Source organism: Beta vulgaris, chromosome 2 (genome assembly GCF_026745355.1).
Source record: "Beta vulgaris subsp. vulgaris cultivar EL10 chromosome 2, EL10.2, whole genome shotgun sequence".
Classification (NCBI taxonomy): domain Eukaryota; kingdom Viridiplantae; phylum Streptophyta; class Magnoliopsida; order Caryophyllales; family Amaranthaceae; genus Beta; species Beta vulgaris.
In genome coordinates, this window is record NC_079203.1 from 14,440,757 (window position 1) to 14,468,041 (window position 27,285).

Below are 27,285 nucleotides of genomic sequence, written 5' to 3' on the forward strand. Positions count from 1 at the left end.
GCTTTTGAATTGTTCCATCACATGAAGAACATTAATCAAGTGGGTGGGTGCATGGCTTTGAAGCTTGAAATGTCTAAAGCCTATGAATTGAGTGGGATTTTCTGGAGGCTACATTGAAAAAGTTCGGTTTTGACGAGGGTTGGTGTACTTGTGTGATGAAGTGTATCCGTTTGGTCTCTTTTTTGGTGTTAGTGAATAGAAAGCCTACCGAATCCTTTACCCCTGGGAGAGAGATTAGGCAGGGAGACCCCATATCTCCCTACCTTTTTATTCTGTGCGCTGAAATTTTCTCGCATTTGATTAGGAAAGCTAGAGAGTCTCGAGGTTTAAGTGGTGTGACTATTGCTCTGCGGGCCGTTGTTATCTCTCATATACTCTTTGCTGATTATTGTATTATTTTTTCCAAAGCCTCTAACTCTGATGCAGATATTATAAAAGATGTGCTCGACACATATGAACAAGTGTCGGGGCAGAAGGTGAACTTGAAGAAAACTAATGTGACCTTTAGTAGTAGGGTGAGTGAGAACCGACTTGTTGAGATGGATAATAAGTTGGGGGTTCGAAGGGTGGATATTCCTAACAAATATCTTGGGCTTTCAAATGTTGTTGGGAGGTCAAAGAAAATGATTACTCAGGGTGTAAAGGAGAAATTGTGGATGAAATTACAAGGGTGGAAGGGGATGATTCTTTCTAAGGAGGGCAAGGAGATCCTGATAAAGGTTGCTGCCTAATCTGTCCCTATCTATGCGATGAGTGTGTTCAAGTTTCCATCCTCTTTTTGTGATGAAATTAAGTCCCTTGTTGCTTAATTTTGGTGGGGTCAAAAGAGTGGAGAGAGAAAGATTCATTGATTAGCATGGAAAAAGTTATGTCATCCAAAGAGTGAAGGAGGCCTTGGTTTCCAGGATTTTAAGATGGTTAATGGGCACTCCTAGGAAACCAAATGTGGAGGTTGATGTCAAACACCGATTCTTTAGTTCATGCTATGCTTAAAGCTCACTACTTTCCAACCACTTCTATGATGGAAGTGGAGTTAGCAAATAATCCTAGCTACAATTGGAGAGGTATTTGGGAAGCAAGATGGGTGATGAAGCGAGGTTTATGTTGGAGAGGTATGTAATGGTGAATCAGTGAGAGTTTGGAACGATCTATGGATTCTAGAGGCACAACCTCACAAGGTAATCTCTCATGGAGGGGAATATGCGGAGAATTTAGATGTTTGCACTCTTATTCACCCTATCTCAAGAACATTGGATACGTCCTTGATTTCTGAAATGTTCCTACCATTCGAACAAGAGAGGATCCTTAGAATCCCTCTTAGCACTCATTTTCCGCCATACAAGGTGATTTCCGCCTTGGAAAAGAAAGGTGAATACACAGTTACATAGGCCTACAAAGCCATTTTCTTTGATGATGCTCGCTGCAATGATGCATCTTGTTCCTATTCAAGCTCGCTATGGAATAAAGTGTGGAGTGCTCCCATGCTCCCACGAGTAAAAATCTTTGCTTGGAGGGCGTGCCATCAAGCCTTTTCCACTCGTAAAAATTTGAATCGTAAAGTGTCTAGTAAAGCTGCAGCTTGTGGTGTGGGTGATAACCCTGTAGAGGACAAAATGCACGCATTGTTGGCACTATAAAAAAAATCCTTTTTTGCAACAACGTTTAGGCAACGACATGAGCGCGGGCTTTAGAACATTCTGGGTCCTTTTATAACAACGACTTTAGTTGTTGCTAATTTTGTCTGTAATTATTGCAACGACATATGTCTTTACTTATCTTTATACAGGTCTATTGCAACGACAATGCTTTGTTGCCAAATATTTCACATTTTACTGCAACGACATTGTTGTTGCAAAAATTTTAAAAAAAAGAACTGAAAATTCAAAGCTAAACATCCTAAAACAAAACCCACAAAAATTACTCTCCTAATTTCCCACCAAGTCTCATCATCTCGGGGAGTCAGGGTTTTTCCCTTTCAAACCCCCGCCACTCTATCGTCCTCACGTCTCCACTGGACCGCTACCACCCTGTCCCCCGCCACTCCATCGTCCTCAATTCTCTGTTGTCATCCTCCCTCCTCTGCCACCATTCGGTCATCCGGTCCTCAATTCTGGGTTTTTATTGCTGTTCGGTCATCCGGCGTCATCCTCAATTCGGTCCTCCTGAGTTCTCCGTCGTCCTTAATTCGGTCGTCCTGAGTTCTCCTCCGTCGTCCTCCTCTGTCATGTTGTTATTCTTCCTCAATTCGTAGTAAGGCTGCTGGTCGACCACTGTCAACCGCCGCGAACGTTTAGGTAAGCAAATTGCATGAATTAGCACATTTCTCCTTATTTAATTGAAAGATTTTGGTCTGATTATGATGAATTAGCAAAAAAATTCAAAATTTCATTATTGGTATAGAAAAAATTTCACTTTTGAGCGATTTTGCTAAAATTTTGCTAAAACTCGCTCAAGAGTGAAAATCGCTAAGATTTTGCTCTTATGATGATGATGCATTAGCAAAAGTTTCATATTATTCATGAACTCTTAACATGGTATCCAAAGCATCTATAAGTTCAAGAAAAAAAAATTCGATCCTGAACCTGCCATTCTGTTCTTGCTCGTTGTATATTTTTTCCTTCTTTGTTTTCGTGGGTGGTGCAAGACGTGTTCTTGCTCCTTCTGTGTTTCTTCTTACTTATGATGAGCAGAAGTGATGGCAATTGAATTAGCAAAAGTAACAATAATAGTAATATAGAGTAATAATGTTATATTGAAAAAACAAATAGCGAGTACATAGGACCAACTCCACCCATCAAATTCATGTTATACATTATCATGTTGCTACTATTACCACCGTGATCATCCATTTTAGTTCCTCCATCTTGTTCCGAAAATGCGGTCGGATTGAAATGCATCACTTGGTGGTAGTATTTTGATGATAATGATGATTGTTATTATTGTTAATAGGATAGTTAAACATGGGAATTTGATTAAACACTTCACATTAGTGTAATCAACATTATTTATACTAGAAATCATGAGATTAGACATGGGTGCTATCTCAAAATAGGGAACTAATAAACCTCCATTATTTTGACTATGATCATGGTTAGTAGCCTTAATCATATCAATTTTTTGACTCACGAACTCAATTTTATGTTGTCTAATAAGTTTTATTAAGGTCTTGTGCGTTTAATGCTATGACCAAGTGCTTTTTCTTGTATTTTGTAAGGAGGATATAGATTGGCTGTGCTAATAAAGCTACTTGTAAGTAGGGATGGCAATGGGGCGGGTCCACCTGGACCCATACCCAGACCTGTTTATTTTTCACAGACCCAGACCGGCCCCAGATTCGTTGGATCTAGATTTTTCAGACCCAGACCCAGATCCGCTGGGTCTAGCGGGTCCATGGGTCCTTACTGGGTCCTAAATGGGTCCTTCTTAGTTTTAAGTTTTTATCACATTTTTGAATATATGTAATTAAAAATTTTCGCCCTAATATATATATATATATATATATATATATATATATATTATATATTATATATATTATATTATATATATATATATATATGTTCTTGTATCCATGGTTAAAACATTCTCTAAATAATGTCTTAAGAATTAACTCGTAAAATATTAAAATGTTACAACTTATAAAGCTACATGTCTTAGTGGAGTTACAATACTAATGAGTTTACAAAATCAAAACTCATAAAATATTAAAATATTACAACTTATAAAGTTACATGTCTTAGTGGAGTTACAATACTAACGAGTTCACAAAATCAAAACTCATAAAATTTTAGAGTTTAGGTAAAAAAAAAAAAATATTCTAATATGTAAATGGGTCCGCGGGGAGGGTCAGGGTCTAGCATATGTGGACCCGGACCCAGACCCGACCCATGCTCTTTGGGACCCAAACCCGACTCGGACCCATTGGGTCTAAAAATTCTGGACCCAGACCCTTATAAATGGGTCGGGTCCTAGCGGGTCTGGGTCGGGTCCAGGACCCATTGCTATCCCTACTTGTAAGAATGAAGTTAGTGAGAATAGTTGATGATTGTTTTACCGTTAACACAAGATATTTTTTCTTTTCATAGTTAAATTTGCCACTTAAGTATTCAAATAATTTGATGAGCAATATCTTATTATGATTCAATATCTCTTCGCATTTGATTGTTTATAGGATTTGAGGATAACTACAACCACAAAGAAGAGAGGTTTATCATAGCAGCTCATCTTTTCTGACAATTCGTTCACAACTCTCTTGTTGGTAGTGCCTTTATATCTTTATAAACTTTTATTATTATTACTCAAATTATGGCAAACACTATTAATAAGCAACGTTAAATGTTTTTTATTTCACTCTATCTTAAAATTAAATAATTGTTAGTTTTCTTGTTTTAATTATTTCAAATAGTTGAGTATTGGAGTTTTTTGCATGTTCACAATGTCATTTACAATCATAATATGCATGGGGGCGCTTATATTGCTTTCATTAACTCAAAAGTGGCTTAGTCATTGTGTTCTTAAATATTATAGGTTAAGTTAAGTTAGTTATATATGTTCTTATGTTTTACTACATTATAAATATGCCATTATAAGGAAAATACATAAATTTATATTTTAATTATTTTGGACCTAGGGAATGGCTCTCAATAAGGAATGGATGAACATTATTGATCATACAACACTTGAGTATAGAGAGGGCGTTGATGATTTCTTGAATTTTGCATTTTCTAACATTGTAGAGGGAGATGACAATGCCACTATTAGGTGTCCTTGTGATAAGTGTCGTAATTTAGTCTTTAAAAGAAGGTGTGATGTGAAGTTTGATTTACTGAAGTCGGATGTATGAGACTTATACCACGTGGGACCTTCATGGTGAAAAGATAAATAAGTCTTCTAGTGACAGCATGGCTAATATGGAAAATAGAGATGAGATCCACAGTGATGATAGTGGAGTTAATATGTTAGAAGATGCATTTGGAGTACCAGGTTTGCATTTAGATGGGGCTGATGGGAATCAACATGGGATTGATTACGAATGTAATGAAGAGCCCAAAGGAGAAGCAGCAAAGTTTTATCGTCTTTTGAAAGAATATCAAGAGCCATTGACAACGAATGGTACAACAATGACAAAGTTGTCCTATATAGTAAAATTGTTGCATTTGAAGGTTTTAAATAATTGGAGTGATAGTTCGTTTGATAGTCTTTTGAAATTGCAAAGAGAAGCATGGGGAACTACACTTCCTGATTCATATTATGAGGCAAAGAAATTGATTTCAGATTTGGGGCTTGAGTGTGTCAAGATTGATGCTTGTGAGAATGACTGTATACTTTATTGGAAAGAAAATGCACACTTAGATAAGTGTCCAACATGTGATTTGCCAAGGTACAAGAATGTAAACCGTGACTCTTCTAAAGGAACCAAAGTGCCACATAAAGTATTACGATATTTTCCATTTAAATCCAGATTACAAAGGTTATATATGTCAAGAAAGACCGCAAAAGATATGCGGTGGCATAAAGATAGAGATGGAGAAGATGATGATGGCATAATGAGGCATCCTGCAGATTCTCATGCTTGGAAATCATTTGACAAGGAGTTTGGTTCATTTGCTAATGATGCGCGCAATGTTAGACTTAGGTTAGCTTGTGATGGTTTCCAACCTTTTGATAATTCACCGCATAGTATATGGCCTGTTGTTCTCATTCCTTACAACTTACTTCCTTGGTTATTTATGAAACCTCATTCTTTCATCTTATCCTTACTCATCTCAGGACCCACTAGTCTCGGAAGGAACATAGATGTTTATTTACAACCCTTAATTGAAGAATTAATTGAGCTTTGGGAGGTTGGGGTTGAAACATTTGATGATCGTGCCAAGCAGAATTTTAACATGCGTGCAATGTTGTTATGTACAATTAATGACTTCCCTGCTTACGGCGATCTATCAGGTTGGTGTACAAAAGGTACGTATGCTTGTCCAGCTTGCCACAAGGATGCTAGACGCACTTCACTAAAGCATAAAGGTGGTTACTTATATCATCGTTGTTGGCTGCCTCATAATCACAAATGGAGGAAGGATGCCAAATCTTTTAATAATAAGAAAGAAAGGCGACATGCACCTGTTCCTTTAACTGGGGATGAAGTATTAGAATGTTTCAACCAATTCGAGCATAAGAAGTTTGGCAAACTCGCTGGACACAAGAGAAAATGGGATGCTTCCAATAGCTTGTATGGTTGGCGTAAGAAAAGCATTTTCTTTCAATTGCCTTATTGGAGAAAGTTGCTTATACGACATAATTTAGATGTCATGCATATTGAGAAAAACGTGTCTGATAACATTTTGGGGACTTTGATGAATATAAAAGGCAAGACGAAAGACACAGTAAAAGCTGGAATTGATTTGATGAAAATGGGTATTCGGGAGGAGCTTCATTCTATATTAGATGGAGATAAAGTACAAATTCCAGTAGCAAATTACACTCTAAATTCAAATGCTAAGGCAGCCATATGTGACATGTTTGCTGGAATTAAGTCTCCTGATGGGTACTTATCGAATATTTCTCGATGCGTCAAGGACAATGGGAAAAAAAAATCTTGCATGAAGAGTCATGATCGTCATATTTTTATTGAGCAGCTTCTACCACTTGCAACTCGTGGGTTTTTGCCAAAGAATGTTTATGAGCCTTTAGTTGAGTTGAGTTATTTCTTTCGAAATCTTTGCTCAAAAAATATTACAATAGAGGAACTAGATGCACTTGAAAAACAAATCCCTTACATATTGTGTAAACTAGAGATGATATTTCCTCCAGCATTTTTCGATGTTATGGTGCATTTAGTAATACATTTGGCAGCGGAGGCAAAGATTGCAGGCCCTGTTCGATATCGATGGATGTACCCGATCGAGAGGTAAGTAAGTTACTTAATTAATAGTTAGAAATTAATCTTTGTTCAAGTTCTCCACTAATTAGCAATAATAATATAGGTACCTTCGAACTTTGAAAAAATACATACGAAATAGAGCACAACCAGAGGGTTGCATTGCAGAAGGATATCTAGCTAATGAGTGTCTAACATTTTATTCAAGATATATGAGTGATATTGACACTAAATTCAATCGTAAAGGGAGAAATGATGATGATGATGATGATGATGATTGGAAGGAGGGTGCTTTAAGAAGCAAATTAGATGTGTTCAGTCTAATTGGTCGTCCTTTAGGACAAGGAGTGCCATTACACCTTAGTTTTGAGGAGTGCGATCAAGTTCATCTGTACATTCTAGTCAATTGTGATGAGCTTTCTGATTTTGTAAAGTAAGTTTTCAATATAAGCAACGTATATTTATTTATCATGTCTTTAGTCTAGTTAGTTAAAGTTATAAATATTATTATTTATTGTATATTGCTATGATTATTTATAGGGAACATAAGCAAATGTTGGAGCATGAGAATCCAAGAAATGTGGAACAAAGACATAGAATGCGATTCGCAAAGTGGATATATGATCGTGTATGTGTCTAGCTTTGAAGTTTAATTTATCTTTAATTTGTTATTAGCAGACTAATTTTAACTTCTTCCTTTCATCTTTTTTTTATAGGTGCGCAGTCTCCATGAAAAAGGGAGCATTGATGAAGATATATATAATTTAGTTTGTTTCCCGTCTAGAGTAGTCAGACGTTATGCGGGTTACATTGTAAATGGTTTTCGGTTTCACACTGATGGTCGGTGCGAAAATAGAAAAACTCAAAATAGTGGAGTCATGGTACGAGGAGATGATGTTTCTGACAAAGAATATTATGGTGTATTAAAAGACGTGTTTGAAGTGTTGTACCCTAGTGGGAATCGGGCATTTGGTTTTAAATGTGTTTGGTTTGATGTACGACATCATGGGAAAGGATATAAGGTGGATGATCATGGATTGATAAGTGTGAATAAGAGATATTCTTTAAAAACAGATGAAGTTTATGTCTTAGAATCACAAGTGGAGCAAGTGTTCTATGTTCAAGATCCAAAAAATCAAGAGTGGAATTTTGTTATAAAGACTCAACCTAGAGATCTATATGATATGCCCGTGAAAGATATGGATCAAGGTGTAGATGTAGACGCAAGTCAGCAAGTAGATGCAAATCAAACTAAGTGTGACATTTTCAGACATGGAAATGATGATTTTGTAGTCGACTCGTTAAGCACTAATACTTTTATGGTTGAGAAATAGCCAAGTGTTGTGAAAATGGTTAGGAACGCGTTTGAGGAGATTGGAAAAGATGACAAATTCATTAATGGTGGTGATATTGAATATTATGAAAGTACAAGTGACGAAGAAGAGTTGAGCTACGAGTCATCAGAATGATGTATTGAAATATTTTTCATTTTCCCTTTTAATTTGGTTTTGTAATGAACACCTTTTTTTATTATTTGCTTGTCATTTGGTATATTGTTGAGAAACTTTTTCCTAATATAATCTTTAAGACTTGTTACTAATATCTGTCATGCTTTCTAGTTCTTTATTTTGTTTTCTTTGTTTTAATTCTCAAGGTCATTTTAGTTCTTTATTTTGTTTTCTTTGTTTTAATTCTCAAGGTCATTTGTACTATCTAGGAATCTGATAGGTTAGGAAAGGCGAAAAATGATTGGAAGAGGGGGAAGCAAGAATGTGGGCAATCGTTTAAAGTATGGAAATGGTATGCAACTTACTTGAAGAATTTCTTAATCTTTTATTTTGTATCATATAATCATTGACTATTACTTCAATGGGTGTTTATGGTGCAGACACTCGTTATCGTAATGTTGGCGAAAGAATTCCCGTTCAAAATGAATGTAACAACAATACCACGAGGCATATCAATCAGGTTGAAAATGATGATGAGCGAACTCAAATGCATGATGCTAACATTCAGTCAAGTGAAAATTCTTTTGAAAATGAATCAGAGGGAAAATTTTCACCCAACATCGAAGGTATTTCTAATTGTTAATACAGTAATTTCTTTTGCTATTAATTAACTTAATACTTATTCAAATGTATCTTCTTAAACATGTATAAACGTAGCGAGTCAATTAGGTAAGAGGAAAAGGGCAAACAAGTTGAACGGAAGGATAAATATGGCTATGCAAGCAACTGAAGATGCAGAACCTCCTATTAGAAGGGAGGGGGATGATAGAAATGTTAATCGGCATCAACAAAATGAAGGAGCAAGAAACAATGGGTTTGGACACTTAGTTGCTAATGGAGATAATGCTCCTAATACTGAAGGTAATTTTTTTTTATTAATAGAATTATGTCGATGAGTGTAGAAATGTATGAATGGCAAGTAATTGTAGCTTGAAACTTGGATAACGGACAAATAAGATAAGCAACGATAGTGTACTCAAAGTGATTTTTTTATTTTTATTTTATATTTGAAATAAGCTACAAGTAAGGCGAAACAAAGGGGAGAAAGAGGAAAGTACAAAAGTTACATAGTGGATATGAAAATCAAAGGACAGAAATCAAAACTTAAAGTTTACATCCTTGACGACATTGATCGAGCAATTGGTGAGAATGCCTGTCATTTTGTTAATGAATGTGGTCGAGTCGTGAGAACGAGGGCACCTTTGAATGTAAAGAATTGGAAAGAAGCATTTGCAGCTACTGGTGATGGAATGTGGAAGGCCAGGAGATACATGTAATATCGCTTTTTTTTGCCCTTTTCGTTTTTCTTCCTACCAAAATTGTCTCCCTACCAAAATTGTCTTTTTTCTCCTCTTAGGATAAATTTGAGATTAAGGAAGGTGGATCTTATTTAAAGTTGCAAGCTTTTGCTGTGGATACTATGCAACGTCTTTATAGACTGTGTGTTTGCAAGTGTGGATTATTGGTTGCTACTTATTCTCTAGTTTCAAGTGTGTTTGCAAGTGTGGATTATTGGTTGCCTTTAGCTAATAGGTGTTTGGAAGTGTGAATTAATTGGCAGGGGCGACATAAATTCTCTTAGTTTTTTACTTTATTGTGTCTGTCACTTTTTCGCTATCTAGCCTGATTCTAGTTAGTAGAAGTGGGTATAAAAGCTTGTGGTTTTGGTTTTAAGCACCAAGTGCTGGTGTTGTTCCGTTTACGATTGTTGTGGGTAGTCATTGGTGTTGTTGCTTGAGGTGGATGATAATGGTTTTTCATATTTACTTTATACAGGTTGCATGGAAAAGTAAAGTGGGGAAACTATTTTTTGGTGCTATGATGCATGTGTTTGCTTGAAAGTTACTCGATAGAAGAATGCTTTTGGAGAATATTTGTAAGTAGATGATTTGAATATTTGATATAGTAATTGCCTTATTCGTGATGATGGAGCAATATTTTCGAGCTTTTGATGAAATATGTAAATTTTTTGGATGTTGTTCAATGTAAGTTTGGATGGATATATGTCTTTTGGATGACGATGAGAATATATTACTCTTTTGGATATGAAAACTTGATATATATGATATATTGGATGGATGGATTTTATACTTTTTGTGAAGTGTAGTTATGGGTTTGCACAGCAGGTTTCACATAGGTACATGGTACCAAAAAATCTTTTACAACAATTATCATAGTTTTGACAATAGACAGACATAGAAATTGATTGGAAAGTAAATATCTATTGTAACTACTCTAGTTGTAACCATAAATAGATGATGGTAAAACAAATCGAAAATTTTGCAACGACAATTTTTGTTGCTATATTGAAATAACCTTTTTTGTAACGATCATTTTTGTTGCCATAAATATGTATGTTTAGGATGCCTATGGCAATGTATGGCAACGCCATTTCATTGCAACGACAACTGTTGTTGCCAAATATATATCTTTAGCAACGACGAAAAGTCGTCGTTCTTTTTTTTTGTAACGCCCACACGCGCAACGACCCTGCAACGACAATTGTCGTTGCAATACATATTTTTCGCAGCGACAATATGTTTTAAGCAACGACTTTCGTCGTTGCTAAAAATGGGTTTTCTTGTAGTGATATAATGGGCTGTAAGTTGGCTTCGCCCATCTGAGATGAGAGTATTTTTTCTCGTGTTCCACTGAGACATTATGCCTCAATATGAGACTGGTGGGAGGAAATATTGCAGGAGGCAGGGGAGGATGAATGGGCGTGCTTTGTGATGCATGTGTGGGCTATATGGGGGGAAAGGATTAAATGGGTTATGGCAGGAGAAGTGTGTAGTGTTGAAAAGGTTTGTAACTGTGCTTTGCGGGTGCATGGAAAAGTATTGCAGGGTCTAGAGAGAAGGGTCAAGGTGGGAAAGAAAGAAGGTGGGAACGTGAGGCAGTTGGTGTGGCAGGCTCCGAAATGAGCTGGGTAAAGGTGACTTCAGATGCAACGTGCAAGGAGGGATGGGGCACAAATATAGGAGTGGTGATACGGGACGATCATGGTAATTAGCTGCTGAGTCGTGGGACGTATTTATCTCTCTCGGTGTTTGATGCTACTACTGCTGAAGCTATGGCATTACGATAGGGTCTTAAACTTGCTCAAGCTCAAGAAAAGCACAAGGTAATCGTGGAGTGTGACACTTTGACCGTTGTTTCGACTTTGAAGCAAAAAGCTTCTGGAACGAGCACTTTTTTTTTCTTATTGTAGAGGATATTCTTGATTTATTTTCTTGGTTTGATAGTATTGTTTGGTCTTTCATTAAACACGTAGTTAAAAAGGTTGCTCATTTGTTAGCCCATTTTCAGCCTGTTGAGGTGGGTGAGCACACTTGGGACCCTGATTCCCCTTCTGTTGTTTTGGATGTGCTCGTTCTGATTTATTAAAGTAGACTGTTCGTTGCAGTTTTCCCTCAAAAAAATCAATACGGGTAAACTAATAAAGATCGGATGTATTATAATCCAAAAAAATAATTTAGATAACATTATGATTCCTTTGTTTTTTAATAAGTGACACAAAAAAAAGTGGGGGGAATACCAAGGAGTCCAGAGAGAGAAAGTTGAAACCACTTGTTTAACCAATCAAATTTCAGTATTGAATAAAGTAGGTAGGTGACCCAATAAAATGACGGAAAAAAATATAATAAATGAGAACTATTCTTTACTACTTTGAGCTATGTGTCACTTATTGTGATATTTTCCTATAAGGAAAACGTGTCTTTTATTAAAAAAAATAGAGGAAGTCCACTATTGCACTTGTCTATGTTAATTTATCTAATTTTTATTATTGTACTTAGCTTCAAACTTATTTTCTTAAGGTGAATATGACACAAACTCACAAATGATCTATACTTTCTTTTAATTCCATGATCTGATAAAGAAATCTTGGTGCTTCTAATAAGGTCAACATAGAGGAAAGAACAAAAACTTGAGTGTTGTAGATTATAAACATAACTTGAGTTATAGTACAATTAGCAATCTTGTCAATATATCTTTTAGATAATCCATGTCACTTGAATTTTATGTCAAACCATCACCATCATGCACCCTAATCTAGAATAATTATTGTTCCATTCTTGGCATGGGCAACCAATACCACAGTTTTACTCAATATTGAGGTCAAAAGAGAAGTTTGAAAAAGGAATGATGGTTTGCACGTGATTTCTCTTTTATTCTTCTTGATGGGAGAGTGAATGTTATATTGTCGCCATGGCTCATAGCCTCATATGATCTAATAATCTCGCAAATAGATATAATGTTAGGATAATATGATCATACATATTGTCATATATTTTCAATCCATAATATCATAGATAAACACTTCATCTATGTCCCCGTTCCATATTACTTCAAACACTTCTTAAAGCACAATTGTCAATGTACGACCTCAAACATTAAAATCTTTAATTTTCTATTGATTTATATTATACAAAGTTGATATTTTTAACTATATGTTGAGATGAATCTAACAAGATCATACATGACTATATTTTATTTTACAAAATGTCATAAACATTGTCGAAGAAAGTGCTTGAGTAATATAAAAGTAAAAATATTTCACATATTTCAAAACCGATGAAATATTATGTTGGAGGCTAAAAAGTCTAGGCATTTTACCCTTATATTGGGCATGATTCCCCTCCCCCTTGACCAATTAACACGTTTTTTAGCATAATTATTTGTCATTCATGCTTACGGAATTAGAGGTGGAAACCAACTATTACGTTTTATAAGAAACGCCAGTGTTTAACTTTTAGCGCTTACATATAATATTTTCCTACGCTTTTTCATAATTTTTTTTTTTTTTTTTTGCTAAGTAAGAAAATTATATATCACCAAACAACAAAATTACAACCAAAGCAAACATATTTCAATGAGCTGCCCAACTAGGTTGGCCCTCTCAAGAATTAGCTGCATACTTCTATACAACAATTTCATTCACTTTGTATTCTCTCAAACCAATTTTTCTCCCTAGTACTAATTTTCTGAGGCATGACTAACTTGAGTCTGAGGAGCACAACTTGCTTCATTCTTTTAACTAAAGCTTCAGGTCTCCAAACAACTTGATTCCACACAGCTTCGTTTCTTGCCCACCATATACTATAAACCAATCCAGAGAACACAGCTGCTATAACTCTTTTCTGAAATCCAGTTCTCCTGGATTTCATAATGCTTTTTCATAATTAAAATAATTAAACACTATCAAAGAATGAACAGTTTTTTTCAAAAGATAAAAAAGAGAAGAAGAATCACACATTCCTTTGACAATTTGCTCATTAGTAAAAAAATAATGAATGATTAAGTATGGAAAACTACTGCCTCCAGAAACAAGTTATACAATACTACTTGTAAGTTTTCAATCTAATACAATAACTAATAGCACAACCTTACATGTACTTATGAAATAAAAAGGCAAGTGAGTCATAAGTGTTGAGAATTAGATTGAAAAACCCAACTACTTACTTGTAATTACCACTAATCAACATTCAAATGAAAAGGTAATTAAACTAAGACCAAATGAGAAAGTAATGAAAAACACACCGAGTAACGTGGGAAAACCCAAGCATCGGGAGAACAAATCCACCAAGTAAGCACCTTTGATTAATGAAGAAAATGGATGAACAATACAAACATTAATGGAAGATTTAATGCTATTTTCTCTCTCCTCTTTCACTAAACCCTATGTTGATGTCTTTTTGAGTGGATGAGATCCTAAAACATAAAATAAGGGGTTTATATACTTTAGGGGGGTTATTACAAATCAAGGGTCGAGATTAAAGATGAAAGACGAAAAAAGTCCCAATACATCTGGATTACCAGGGCGAGCAAAAGGAATCGCCCGAACGAGCCAAATTACCCGCCCGGGCGAATGGGCCCTACAACTTACTACCCAAAGAACAACCTCAGACAGCCCACCCGAGCCAGACATAACCCGCCCCGTGCAGGCCTCCATACCATAATCTGCCTTCGAGGTAGAACTTGACTTGCTTCAGCAGCTCCCCCGACAGCCTGTCCCGGCCCGCCCGAGCCCAAGCTGGCTCGCCCGCGCAGCTGGGGTTTGGGGCTCCCTTGCCTCCGTGAGCTTCTTCCTTTGACGCTTGATGTTGGCTCAACTCCATCATGCCCCAACAATTGGGGCTAATATGAACACAATGCAACAAGTTAAAAACACATACGACCCATCTGCAACCCAAATCCAACACCATATACGAACCCAAAAAAAAATCATCCAAATCCATTATCACCAAAGATGCTTACTCCCCTCCATCTAGCAATGGAGACCAATTGAGGTCCTACTCAACCTCAATTTCTCACTAGGAATCACCTTAGTAAGCATGTCCGCCGAATTCCTTGAACCGGCTATCTTCTTCAAAACCAAGACGCCATCATCCACCAAACTTCTAGTTTAGTGGTAGTCCCTCTTTATGTGGTTGGTTCGGTAGTGAAACATAGGATTTTTAGCCAATTAAACCGCAGTTTGGGCATCATTATGCACAACACATTGTTGTTGCTTCATGTCCATTTCATCAAGAAATTTCTTCAACCATGCCATCTCCTTTCCAGCCTCTGACATAGCGACATACTCGGACTCCATAGTAGACATGGAGACACACTTTTGGAGCTTGGATATCCAACGAATGTCCGTAGCACCAACTGTGAAAATATACCTGAAGTGCTCTTGCTTAAATCAATGCATCCTCTAAAATCGGCATCAACAAACCCTTCCAAGATTTGCCCTTTTCTCCCAAAACAAAGAGCGATGGAAGAAGTACCTTGCAAGTGCCTCATGAGCCATTTCTTGGCTTCCCAATGTTGCTAACCCGGATTGGCCATGAACATACTCACAACTCCCGTCGCATGAGCGATGCCAGCCCTTGTGCACACTATAGCATACATCATGCTACCAACGACCGAAGCATAATGAACAATGGCCATTTGTTCCTTTTCTTTATCTATTTTGGGTGAATCCTCCTTTGACAACTTATGGTCAATAAAAAGAGGAGAACTTCGAGGCTTTGCATCAACCATGTCGAACCTCTTTATCACCTTCTTGACATACTCCTCTTGAGATAACATCAACGAACCAACCGATTTATCTCTCAAGATTCTCATGCCAAGTATTTGCTTCACCTTACCCAAATCCATATCAAACTTCTGTGACAAGATTTCTTTCAACCTATTCACAAGATTCATACTAGAACCCACAATAAGCATATCATCAACATAAAGAAGCGAATAACTTCAACCATTTAAGTACTTTTGAAAGTAGCAAGAATGGTCTCCATCCGATCTCTCAAAATCGTTTCCTAGCATGAACATGTCAAACTTCTTGTATCATTGTCTTGGAGCTTGCTTCAACCCATATAAGCTCCTCATGAGCTTGCACACCAAGTTCTCTTTACCCAAAACTTGAAACTGTTCCGGTTGCTTCATGTAGAGATCCTCTTCCAAATCCCATGTAAAAACGCGGTTTTCACATCCATTAGCTCAAGAAAAAGATTTCCAGAAGCCACTATCGTCAAGAAGATTCCAATAGTGATGACGTTCACAACCGAAGCAAAATTCTCTTGATAATCAACCCCTTTCTTTTTTGAAAATCCTTTTACCACAAGCCTTGCCTTGAAACGCCTTCTTACGAAACATCCACTTGTTCAATAGTGCTCTCTTTCCCTTGGGTACTTCACACAACGCTCAAGTCTTATTTTTCACCAATGATTCCATCTCATCTCTCATGGTTTGCTCCCATTTAGATGATTCACTAGACTTCATTGGTTCACCATAGTACTCCGGTTCACCCACATCGGTTAACAACAAGTAATACAATGATAGATAGTATCAATTTGGTGGCTTCATAAACCTTGAAGATCTCATCACTTGAGTAGTGTAGCTAGCTTGTGGAGTGTTTGGTTCCCCTTGAACCTCAGCATCTATATCATCAAGAGGATCATCCTCCAAATCAATAGATTCATCAACATTAGGAGTTTGAACATCTTGTTGAGAAGCTTGAACATTATCTACCTCAAATATTTCTCGCTCTTCTCTAATCCACCCTCTCTTAATTGAATCTCCACCAAAATTATCCTTATGCAAGGATTTCTCATCAAATGTCACGTCACAATGCCTAATCACCACACGGTACTTAGGATCCCAAATACGATACTCATATTTTTCACAACCATATCCTATGAAAGTAGCATTTAAAGACCTTTGGGCCAAGCTTATCACGCTTTTCGGATTGGACATACACAACACAATCAAAAGTTACTGCTGACAGATTCTTCAAATCTTCAAAGTAGTAGGTCACCCAAAAAACAGGTAAGCAATGGTCTCACCAGCAGTGTGGCAGAACACACATCTGTTGTCTGCAATCACCCCCAAGCACGCAACCTGTCTTTTTTTGCTAGTCTCCCATGAAGAGCCAACCAATTAATAGAAAGGGCTTTGGGACTAGCTTTTATATTACAAATGATTCTTCTCCACATGAACCTAGGATGGTCACCCTGTAACATAGAATATATTCCCTTAATGGAGAACTTCGGAGCAGTTAATAGAGTCTAAGGAGCCTGATTCTTAATGAAAATCATCCTGGTAGAAAGGATCTTCTTCATAGACTATGAAAGTCTATTTGGAAAATCAATAGTAAGCACAATGTGATGCTTGATGTAATAAACATGCAGCCACTTTATCTAGAGCTTATCCTGAAACTGCCCAAAATTGTTTAGCAATGGCAGCTTTGTTCCATAATGCAAGGTCCTTGATGTTCCACCCACCACACACCTTAGGCAAACAAAGAGTTTCCCATACAATAAGAGCTTTTTAGAGCTATCACCTTAACCCGTCCATAAAAAACCTGCACAAATGATCTGGATTTCTTTAAAAACCTTCTTAGGCATGATAAAGATCTGACACCAATATGACTGAAACACATGCAAGATAGAAGCGACTAATTGAAGTCTAGCAGCATCAGTGAGCTTTTTAATAGATCAAAGCCCGACTCTAGCCATGGTTTTATCTATCATTGGTTTACACTCATGATAGAATAACTTCCTAGTACAAAGGGGGATCCTAGGTACTTGAAGGGAAAGGTCCCCTGAGGCATGTTGACCACCTATTGAAGAACATCTTTGGTAGGCATATCAACCCCAGTGATGTAGATATTACTCTTGTCCAAATTTGCTTCAAGACTAGAAGCAAGAGAGAACTTAGTAAAAGCATTAAAAAGGAGTTGTAGTGACCTGATATCAGCCCTAGCAAACATCACCAAGTCATCAGCAAACATCAGATGAATGATGCTAAACCTATCAAACCTTGGATGAAAATGGAACTCAGAATTATACTTAAGCTTCTGTATACATCTAGATAAATACTCTATTCCCAAAGAAAACAAGAAGGGAGACATATGATAAACTCTTGTTCGTTCCCTTGCAATAATACAAACTTCTAATTATTTTCAAATAATACAAAATTTTGTCCAAAATTCCTCCAGTAGATCAATGTCAACTTCAACCTGTAAAACAAGTAATTTTTTTAAAAAAAAAACCCAAATTCTCTTTCTCTCTCCTTTCTTCCTCTCCCCTACCAACTGAAACCCCCACAGACAAAACCACCAGTCCATCGGCACCACCCCTTCCCCCACTACGAAATTGCCCTCTCAACCACCGACAACACCACATCTCCCCTCCTCCACATCACTGCTCCCCTCCCCTACCCTCGAAACCACCATGTCTTTTTTCCCATCCCCGAAAACCATCCCCACCACTCCTTCACCCCCGAAAACCACCCTCTCCACTCCTTCACCCCGGAAAACTACCAAATTCAATCATCCCACCCCCAAAAACCACCAATCCAACCACCCTACCTACAAAATACACCAAACCCAGCCACCCCACCCTCGATATCTACCAAACCCAGCCATCCCACCTCTGAAATTCACCAAACCCATCAATCCCATCCCCCGAAACCCTCCCCCCTACCCTCCTCTCCGTCACCCCTGAAAACCACCATAAGGCAACTCCTTTCTCGTCTATCTCCTCCACTCCATAGCTAATCACATGAACTTGCCTCACCGCGACAACACATTTCATCAAATACATCTCAAAAGGATTCCAATTCTAGAAATTGATTTCCGCTGCCGCTATCGAGAAACTAGGTGTTTCTTGAAATTGAGGAAAGTCGAAGTGTGATCAGTGAAAGAGGAGAGAGAATTTTGGTTCTTTGAAGAAGTGAAGGAGGTGGCCATATGACTGTTATGTCTGCCTAGGGGAGGGGTGAGGTGGGGTGGGGTGGGGGAAGAGAAAAAGAGTGAAGGGGACCAATAGAAGAAAGAAAAAAAAGGAAAATGTTGGGTTTTTTTTTTCAAATTGAAAATATAAATAAAAAACAACCAATAAGATGATAACACGTGTCATAAAGACCTGCTATAACAAGTTACAATCGGTATTGACCTACCAGGGGAATTTTTGACAAAAGTTTGTATTATTTAAAAATAATTGAAAGTTTGTATTATTGCGAGAGAATGGGAGAAAGTTTGTATTATTCTATTTAAAAAATCCTTCTAATATACAATACTCCATATGTCTCATATTAGATGAGATAGGACATCATACTATATTTTGAACAAGTAAATATGGTACAAGGTAATTATGAGATATATTTATATGAATTATAAAGCGCGGGAGACCTCAACATTTTTGTAGTAAGAACAACATGAAATAATATAATAGCGGGATCTGTTTCAAAATAAAAGTGTAATTAGAGAGTTTTTTGAGATGGATTTAAAAATAATAAGTGTAAATAATACTATAGGGCAAATAGAATATATAAGATCACAAAGCAAAGTATAGAAACATTAAAAAAACTGGTTAAACAAAGAATTTGAATATCTTATGTGGCGATGTTCAAGACTATACAAAAATATATTAGATACTGTGACAAATTTTCTTTTTTTTTTGGCACTTCAAAATGATTATTAATAACAAAAAAGTATAGGATACAACCTAAAATTACTCTGAAGGATATGTTTAGGAGAGAACCTCCCCCCCACCTTCTAGGAAGGGTTTGCAGGGAGGGAACCACCTTAAACAAGCCCTAACCAACCCTAAACAGTCTCAGTGGCCACAAGCCTCACACACCTCAGATTATAAGCAAATGCCTAAAAGGATCAGAACACTTACAAAGCAACTTTAAGACTAATTTGCTTACAACTAACTAATACGTCAAGAGAATTCCTACCAAACACCACAAAATTCCTATTTATCCAAATTTTGTAAATAGTTTCAATAAAAAAAAAAAAAACAATAAAGCTGAGCTTGAGGAGCTTTACTTCTGCACTTGATACGTAGTTGATCAACTTCATCAGCAAAACTTCTATAACTAGTACCTGCTCCAATTTGCTGCTGACAAATTCTCCAAATATTCAAAGTAGTAGGTCACCCAAAAAAGAGGTGAGAAATGCTCTCACTAGCAGTGTGGCAGAACACACATTTATTGTCTGCAATCACCCCCAAGCACACAACCTGTCTTTGTTTGCTAGTATCCCATGGAGAGCCAACCAATTAGTAAAAAGGGCTTTGGGACTAGCTTTTATATTACAAATGATTCTCCTCCACATGAACCTAGGATGGTCACCCTGTAACATAGAATATATTTCCTTAATGGAGAACTTAGGAGCAGTTAATAGAGTCCAAGGAGCCTGATTCTTAATGAAAATCATCCTGGTAGAAAGGATCTTCTTCATGGACCATGAAAGTCTATTTAGAATATCAATAGTAAGCACAATATGAGTCTTGATGTAATAAACATGCAGCCACTTTATCTAGAGCTTATCCTGAAACTGCCCAAAAATGTTTAGCAATGGCAACTTTGTTCCATAATGCAAGGTCCTTGATGTTCCACCCACCACACACCTTAGGCAAACATAGAGTTTCCCAAACAATAAGAGCTTTTTTAGAGCTATCACCTTATCTCGTCCATAAAAAACCTCCACAAAGGATCTGGATTTCTTTAAAAACCTTCTTAGGCATGATAAAGATCTGACACCAATATGACTGAAAGACATGCAAGATAGAAGCGACTAATTGAAGTGTAGCAGCATCAGTGAGCTTTTTAATAGATCAAAGCCCGACTCTAGCCATGGTTTTATCTATAATTGGTTTACACTCATGATAGAATAACTTCCTAGTACAAAGGGGGATCCTAGGTACTTGAAGGGAAAGGTCCCCTGAGGCATGTTGAACACCTATTGAAGAACATCTTTGGTAAGCATATCAACCCCAGTGATGTAGATATTACTCTTGTCCAAATTTGCTTCAAGACTAGAAGCAAGAGAGAACTTAGTAAAAGCATTAAAAATGAGTTGTTGTGACCTGATATCAGCCCTAACAAACATCACCAAGTCATCAGGAAACATCAGATGAATGATGCTAAACCTATCAAACCTTGGATGAAAATGGAACTCAGAATTATACTTAAGCTTTTGTATACATCTAGATAAATACTCTATTCCCAAAGAAAACAAGAAGGGAGACGTATGATCTCCCTGTTTCAAACCTTTCGTAGCTGGAAAAGGCTTGCAAGGTACTCCATTAATTACAATATAAAAAGAGGCTGAAGTCACACAAGCCATTACCCACTTCACAAATTTGGTAGGAAAACTAATCTCACTCATAACAGTTTCAAGGAAGGTCCATTCAACTGAATCATAGGCGTTTTTCAAATCAACCTTAAGCATGCATCTTGGAGAAATATTCTTAGTGGTATAGCCTTTTATAAGCTTAGTGGCTAAAAGGACATCATCATAAACATTCCTACCAGGCATAAATCCTGATTGGGCTAAATCAACCACACTACCAATCATACTTTGCCTGCTAGTAGTCAAGATTTTAGCTATAATCTTGTACGAAACACTGCAACAAGCTATAAGCCTAAAATCCTTAACAAGGGAAGGATTGTTAACTTTAGGAACTAAGGTGATCAAAGTACATTTGGTAGAAGGCAGCATAGCACCCGTGTCAAAATATTGACTCACAACATCATAAATATCATGTTTAATAATAGACCAAGCTGTGGAAAAAGAGACTATTAAAGCCATCAATACCTGGAGCCTTGGCATCATTAATGGACCATAAAGCATCATCAATATCTTGGTGAGTAATAGGTTAAACAAGTGAAACAGCATCAGTAGCACTCACTTGAACACCTGCTCTCATAATTTCAATATCGACAGTAGGAAGAGTAGGAGCAGCAGTCCCAAGAAGAGCTTGATAAAACTTCATGACTTCATGATGAATATCCTGAGCCTGAATAAGTTATAACCAGCTTTCGTAAACAACACCTCAATACTATTTTGCATATATCTCTCTTTCATAGCATAAAATAAGAATTAAGTATTTGAGTCCCCAAGCTTCAACCATTATATCTATAACTTCTGTCTAAGGGGAGATTCCTCTATGTGCAGAAATTTATTTAACACCAGAATACACTCCTTCTCAGCTTGATGAAGAGTAGCACACCCAGGGTTGCTCTAAAGCTAAATTTGAACATGTTGAAGATCATTCCTGGCTTGGACAATTCTTGCTTCAATACTGGCAAAGTCATTCTTATGAAGCCTCTTCAACTGAAATTTCACTTTTTTAAGCTTAGACCATATAGTCTACATCCAATTATCATTATTGCTATAGTTCTACCACCGAGCTTCAACAATTGCAATGAAATCATCATGAGAAGCCATGCAATTAAATAATTTGAATGGCATGCCCTTACTTGAAACCTAATCAGACCACTGCATAAGCATAGGGGAATGATGTGAATTCTCAGGAATCAGATATTCAACAACCATCCTACGATACCTAGTTAACCAATGAAAGTTAACTAAGTACCTGTCAATCGTGTTGCAGATCCTAGAGTCTCCAGTACCTTTCTTATACCAATAAAAGAAATGACCACAAGTTTTAGGTTTCCTAATTTAAAAACCAAATTAGGATACCTAGTTAACCAATGAGAGTTAACTATCAATAGTGCTTAGCTCCACCCACAAGCATCTCTTGTCTGCTATTGTGTGTAAACCATACACAATAATGAAATCCCACTAGATACTAATACTCAACTCTCCCACAGTATCATGGATAAATTGTTCAATTTTGTAGCTAATATGGATAGCCACAACAACAGAGTCCTAAGCCAATCATATCCCACGTTTATTCGAACTATCAGAATTGTGATCCCATTTTCACTTCCTACCAAATTTACTCATAACTCTATCTTTATCATGCTTCTTAACCCTCGTCTCAAGCAAAGCCATTACTAAAGTTCTATGCTTCCCCATGAAGCTTTTTATTTTATCTGGTGTAATGGTAAAGGTGATACTGCCAACTTCATTATACATGTGAGTGATAACACCTGGACGCTCCAAACTTGCTACTTCTTTCCCTCTTTACCGTCTAGTCACAATATTCCAAGTAGAAACTTCAGAACTCTTAGTAGGCCCACCATCATTATGCATTATATCCACCACTATGGCACTATGCTTGAAGATTTCTAGTTGGACATCCCCCACCACAGCCTTTGCCTTACTTGGGAGCAATCTCCCTGTTAACATTCTAAACAGGCTCCTTCACCACAGGGTTATGTTGTAACACCCGAACCATCCGGAGTCGAGTCTATTGTCACCAATGCGCATCCAAGGCCAACAACTATCCTAAATAACCAACACAAGTTTTTCCGCACTACTAAAAACATGGGCAAAAAAATCACAAATAAGAGACCTCCTAATGCAAAAGAGTGGTAATTTAATAATAAGAACCTCACTTGTCAAAAAAGAGGTCTCTTCTAATAGAGGAAAGAAACCTCTTATTTTATAAGGTGATCTCTGATATTTTCTCACAAACCTCATTTACTAAAAGGTGGTCTCTTAAATTTTTTTCTCTCATTTTTTTTACTCTCTTACTCCCAGAAACGTAACTGAAACCATTGATTCATGGAAGTGTTTTTCAAAATCTTTTTTTTTTTCTGGCAGAATTCTAAATCTTTAATAAGGTCATTTAAAACCCATCTTTTAGTTACCACGCAGCCAAGGACAACCTAATCTTCGCCCCATCTTTTCCCTCTTCATCTTCCTTCTAGCGTAGTAATTTGAATCTTTCTTTTCTGAGGGTTCAAGACTCAATCTGATTACACCAATATGGCGCTGCAATTGGCCTCCGATTCATGCATTGGTATCTCCTTTCTTGTTGAATTATTAGTTTTTATCTTTTATTTGTTCTTTACATGTTAGATTTATAGGTTTTAGTCTTATCGATTCAATTTTCTTCAGTCATGGAATTTAGTATCACTTGGAAATGCTGCATAAATATCACTTGGCCTTGAATAATGCTGAATGTGATTAATTAGCATATTCACTTAGAAATGCTTGGTATATAATCTAAACTTTGACAGTTATGTATAATTGTTATCATTTTTGTTGATTTGCAAAGGAGCCCAATTATTGTTTTAATTCAATTCTGGTTTGAACTTAGAAGAATTGCTTTGGTTTGCACTAACTTTAGTCATCATGGTATATGGGATAATATCTGAAATCTTTATATTTTCCATTTAGAGTGGTAAAATTTATTCCATGAACTTGAGGAAGATGAATCGCATTGTTGCGGTTATTTGGGCTTGGAAGTATGATAATTTAAAAGAGGTAACCTGAAAGGCTGGAATTATATGGTATTTCAATATCTGAACATGTGCCTTTTTCCTTAGCTTGTTCATGAAGTGATATAATCTTTTCTATAAATATGTTTTATGCTCAAGGATAGTTTCATATTTCATGTGCAGGCAGGGGCGGAGCTACTTGGTAACAAGGGGTAGCATGTGCTACCCCTAAAATTTTTTGGAAAAAAAATCTAGTTTAGCTACCGCTTTATTGGTCGCAAAAAATTTATGTGTTAGAACTTAGAATAATCTCATGAACTTATATTGTTTATGAAGTGACGGTTATTATCAAGCATGTTTTGTTTTGATTTTTCTTATTTAAGAAAATGTTTTGGGCTGATAAATGGGGTAAAGATTATGGTAAACTCTACTTGTTAGGCAAAATGGTTGAAGCAATGCAGACCTTATTGACATTACTAACTGATGTCAATTTTTTATCACAGCAGCATACGAATTACTGCTATCAATTTAGTGCACTCTGTCATTTTGCAAATCAACTGCTGTTAACAAGCGTGTTAATTTATATGTGGTTGTCGATGCCATATGTTGTTTATCTTTTATTCAGTACTTTGGCGCAACTTCAACAATCTACTCCCAAAATAATACTGATGAAGTTAGAGAATTATGGATTAAATTTGTGCATGAGTATAAACAAGGAGATGAGGATGAACTTGAAGATAGAGTAGAAAGTGTAATTTTGATATAATATCATGTTTTATAATTTTTTTTCCAGATTAGTCTCTTATATATTACAAAGCATTGAATTACATTGATTGAAATGTTGAGTATTTCTGAAATAAGGCTCGTGTATTTGTTAACATTTTGAATTGAATTGATAGATATTTTGAGCGATGGAACATGTGAAACGGATTGGAGAAGCGTATAATAATATTGAAATATTGTCATTTTTTTTAAAACTAAAAAAGTTAAAGAGACCACCTTTTCCTTTCAGGTAGTGTTTTAAGAAATGATTAAAAAGACCACCTACATATTGGCTCTGTTTGGCAATACTACCTGAAATGTAGCTGAAACTGATAAGGTACAACTAAAACTGATAAGGTACAACTAAAACTGATAAGGTGCTGAAACTGATAAGGTAGCTGATTAGTTTAACTGTTTGGCAGAACTAGTTGCATAAGTTGATTCATTATTTAGATTTTGTAATTCTTTTATTATATATATATATATATATATATCAACACTAATTTATTTCAATGTAATTGAATAATAAAAAACAATATAAATATTTGAAATCGTAACTCACTTGAACAAAAAATATTTCGCTAATTCTCCATAAGCAATTATGCAACACATTTCTCTAAATTTATACTATCATATTATGCGTATAAATCGTCATAATACAAAAAAAATACGATACTTGTAAAATATAATAACAGATTATTTTCTACTCCATATTTGATTAGCAATACCGTCACGAACCAAATCCATCTCTTTAGAAGTCTCTCTTGATGTTTCGCTACTTCTGTAATCAGCAACGTCCGGGATTTCTTCATTTGGCATATAATCCGGATTATTGTCGAGCATACTAAACATAAGGTCATTTGTTGAACTTTTTCGTATGTAGTTGTGTAAGGCAAAGGTGGCCATTATGACATCAATTTGAGTATTGATACTGAATATTGGCATTTGCCGTAATATTTTCCATCTTTTTTTCAAAACTCCAAATGATCTCTCGATACAACTTCGAAGGGAAGAATGGAGCGGTTGAAAGCTTCTTTTTCATTAGTTGGTGGCTCATGTTGATATTCATCCTTATGATACCTTGTCTTTGGATATGGTACCAAATAGCCTTTTCTATCTGGATATCCTTATCAACCAAATAATACTTACCTGTAAAAGATTAATAAAACAATGGGTTAAAAAATATATAACTTCAAGTAATAATTATAAAAAAAAATCCTATATACCTTCAGGTGGTTTTGGAAAGTTTAATTCTGGTGTGTGAAGTGCATGAAGAAAAATACGAGTGTCATGAGCAGATCCTTCCCATCCAACAGAAATGAAAGTGAAACACATATAAAATCACATGTAGCCATGACATTGAAAGTAGGGATCCCTTTCCTTCCTCTATAACGCAGTTGCTCTGCTTCAGGAATGCATGCATCAATATGAGTGCCATCAATGCACCCAATAGCATCCTATTATATTTAGAAATAATGAAAGATAAATAAGCTTAAGTGACTATGATAAAGGGTGTAATATTATGCCAATATTTAATTACATTGTATAATTATAAAATCTCAACATGAGTTTATGAAGTCATACCTTAAAATATGGCATGTATCTTGAGTCATGTTCAATTTGGGATGGTATATCTGAAAAGCTTCTATCCTTGGTTTTATTATATCACGTGCAAGACCCATATAAGCCCTACTTCGGCCACTAATTGCTTCTAGAACTTCATGAAATGCTCTACTAATAGTCTCACCAGAACGTTGAAATCGTTCTGCTACCTCTCATTAGATATACCCAATGCAAGAGTGTAGATAAATATACCGACTTTTTCAACAACAGTCATTTTCTTACTCGGTTCCAGTCCATATGTAAGATGTAGTTCTTCACATAATTGTCTAAACACACTTGACTCCATCCTAAAAGCATTGATGCATCGTATGTAATGTCCGTTTAAAACGTCATTCATCCAGTCTTCTCCTGTTTGGTTGGAAGTCATGCATGGTTCTTTGTAGATATACTTACAAAAATATGTTGCTATAACACATGTATTACATGTCATGAGCACCCAAAATAATTTTTGTCGTTTCTTCTTTCTCCTTTCAATGTCCATCGTGTATACCTAGTAACCATATAATAATAAAACTGCAAAAATTTAATCAAACTTAAATATAATTTTATAACACACAAAAACATAATTCAATTTTTGTCATTCACATTCGCTAATAAAAAAAACATTTAATACAAACTACCAGTCATATTGACTACATTAATTTATTAATCTCGAAATGAAACTAAAAATAAAAGCAACTAAATGAGTCTAACAGAAAACCATTCATATGCCTTGAGTATGCATGTAACCCAACTCATCCTTGATTCATCGTCATCCATTTTTATGAAAATTTCTCTTCTCGCACCGTCCTCGATCAAACGAACTAAACAACACCATAATCACTATTTTTTTAAGGCCACATTCAGAAGCACACATGTCATTATAATAGTCATTGCTGTAGCAATACT

At 36.2% G+C, this 27,285-nt stretch overlaps 1 protein-coding gene and 1 long non-coding RNA gene across 5 annotated transcripts; both read left to right on the forward strand.

Annotated features, from left to right (window-relative positions):
* The first annotated feature begins 1,646 nt into the window (after positions 1-1,646).
* LOC104887280 (hypothetical protein) lies at positions 1,647-10,469 on the forward strand. 3 transcript variants are annotated; one of them, XR_008967956.1, is made up of 10 exons: positions 1,647-2,294; positions 4,169-4,255; positions 5,767-6,901; positions 6,978-7,304; positions 7,412-7,499; positions 7,588-8,341; positions 8,571-8,671; positions 8,760-8,945; positions 9,037-9,240; positions 10,156-10,469. XR_008967956.1 is itself a non-coding variant. In XM_057392509.1 (6 exons), exons 3-6 carry the CDS (start codon positions 5,886-5,888, stop codon positions 8,203-8,205), a joined length of 2,049 nt encoding a protein of 682 aa, XP_057248492.1. In that variant the 5' UTR covers positions 1,647-2,294; positions 4,169-4,255; positions 5,767-5,885; the 3' UTR covers positions 8,206-8,473. The 3 variants fall into 3 exon arrangements, 1 of the variants encoding a protein (XP_057248492.1); XR_008967955.1 differs by having other exon boundaries at positions 8,589-8,671; XM_057392509.1 differs by lacking the exons at positions 8,571-8,671; positions 8,760-8,945; positions 9,037-9,240; positions 10,156-10,469 and having other exon boundaries at positions 7,588-8,473.
* A 12,008-nt stretch (positions 10,470-22,477) lies between these two features.
* Positions 22,478-24,804, forward strand: LOC125494722 (uncharacterized). Of its 2 annotated transcripts, none has more exons than XR_007270996.1 (2): positions 22,478-23,591; positions 23,972-24,804. It is a non-coding gene; the product is annotated as an uncharacterized LOC125494722 (long non-coding RNA). The 2 variants fall into 2 exon arrangements; XR_008967957.1 differs by having other exon boundaries at positions 24,196-24,804.
* Positions 24,805-27,285: the final 2,481 nt, after the last annotated feature.